At 40.7% G+C, this 1,627-nt stretch overlaps 1 protein-coding gene across 1 annotated transcript; it reads right to left on the bottom strand.

Annotated features, from left to right (window-relative positions):
- Nucleotides 1-526: 526 nt before the first annotated feature.
- On the bottom strand, nucleotides 527-1,417 carry LOC110441384. The gene has a single exon (XM_021484502.1). The coding sequence runs from the start codon at nucleotides 1,415-1,417 to the stop codon at nucleotides 527-529; it is 891 nt and encodes a 296-aa protein (XP_021340177.1).
- Between the last annotated feature and the right edge of the window lie 210 nt (nucleotides 1,418-1,627).

The following is a 1,627-nucleotide window of genomic DNA, read 5'->3' as shown; positions in this document are numbered from 1 at the left end:
CATGGGTTGAAAATTCACTGACTCGATCAAAGGCAATATAATCCTCAGATAAACCAGTACGGCTGTTGAAGTCACCTATAGCTAAAACGTCACCATACTCTTTATATTTACTTACAGTTTCCTCTAGTAATATAAACAAATCTAAATCATTCCTTTCATAATACGTGTTATTTACGGGCGGGAAATAATTAACAGCTCAGTAGATATCCCTTCTAGACGGATATGACAATTTGACTACACTGATGCTATCTGTAACAGTTTCAACAACTCGACATTTCTCAGCTATACAAGATTTGATATATATTACAATACCCCCTCCACGGCCGTGGAGTCTAGGTATGACATGATCAGTATACCCTGTTATAGATATGTCATCCTCACTACTAATCCAGCATTCGTATAAACATGCAATCTCATATTTACATAAAATGTTCAAAAAATCTCGATCATTCAGTTTATCAACAAGTGATCTGCAAACATTCCATGATACAACGTTAACAGTAGAGAGTTCACTCTCCTCATCATCCTATACAGACTTAAGGGTAGTTTCATCTGATGACACAGGTGAGGAAGATGGCGAGAAACGGGCAGGGCGCCTTGGGGACTCAGCGTTGCTGTTGAAGCGCGAACGTTTTGTCGGTTGGGCATGCGAACCAGGAGACCCATTTGACGGACTTTGAGCAACGTCACTATATGTTCTGGTCTGTCGCGGGTTGCTATTCTTCGCTCTGACGTCACTACTTACCAAAGGCCCCGTGTACAACTTGCCGTCCACTATGAGCTTGTCTCTGACAAGCTTGACCTTATGGTGTTTGGCTTTTAGGTCTTTATATGTTGGGTAAAGTTGCCTTCGTTTTTGTTCAACTTCTGAAGGGAATTGTTCAATGATATAGAACGAAGTTCCTGCTAACATACCTGACCGCTTCAACACTAAGGATCTGTCATTGTTGTAGATGAAGCGAGCGACGATTGACCTTCTTTTTCCACGAATGAACTTTCCAAATCGATGAACATTACCAAGCTCAATATGGTGCTGGATGTTCAATTCTACGTGTAGAAACTCTCGGAGAAGTGATTCTGTATTCGCTTTGGGTGACTCCAATAAACCACTGAACACCAGGTTGTTCTTCATAGAGCGCCACTTTAAATCTGTTACACTCCGTTTCAATTCATCTTTATCAGATTTCAACTCATTCACTAGTTTTTCGAGACTTTCAAAGTTCCCTTTTATAGGCGTATGTGTGTGGACTGCTCTTTTCAGCCTCTGTAATTCATCCCCTTGCTTTTTTGATGCATTCTTCACCTCATCATACATATCACTTATTACTCTGCAGCTTTGCTCCATATCTTGACCCTTGACCTTTAATATATTAACTTCATTTTCCAAATTCCCTACTTTGAGAGATAACGAGTTCATCGTACGTTGTACTTGGTCTTTACTTTTCACTGATTGGACCGAGCTGCCCTAGTCTGTTATTCATTGACTTCATTAGTTCAAACATTTGGTTTAGTTGGGCATTGGCCCCAGCATCAGTACCAGACTCATCAAACAACACTTCTCTGGTCACTTGGAGAACCGTTGATGTTTCCACGGAATCCATTCCACTAATCTAGAGGTAGATTACTC

Source organism: Mizuhopecten yessoensis, unplaced genomic scaffold, assembly GCF_002113885.1.
Source record: "Mizuhopecten yessoensis strain PY_sf001 unplaced genomic scaffold, ASM211388v2 scaffold715921, whole genome shotgun sequence".
Lineage (NCBI taxonomy): Eukaryota > Metazoa > Mollusca > Bivalvia > Pectinida > Pectinidae > Mizuhopecten > Mizuhopecten yessoensis.
Note: the sequence above shows the minus strand (reverse complement) of the source record. Positions and strands in the feature narration are given on the sequence as shown.

Bases quoted from the DNA above. Each gene is read 5' to 3' on its own strand.
- LOC110441384 (XM_021484502.1), bottom strand. From the start codon at position 1,417: ATGAACTCGTTATCTCTCAAAGTAGGGAATTTGGAAAATGAAGTTAAT.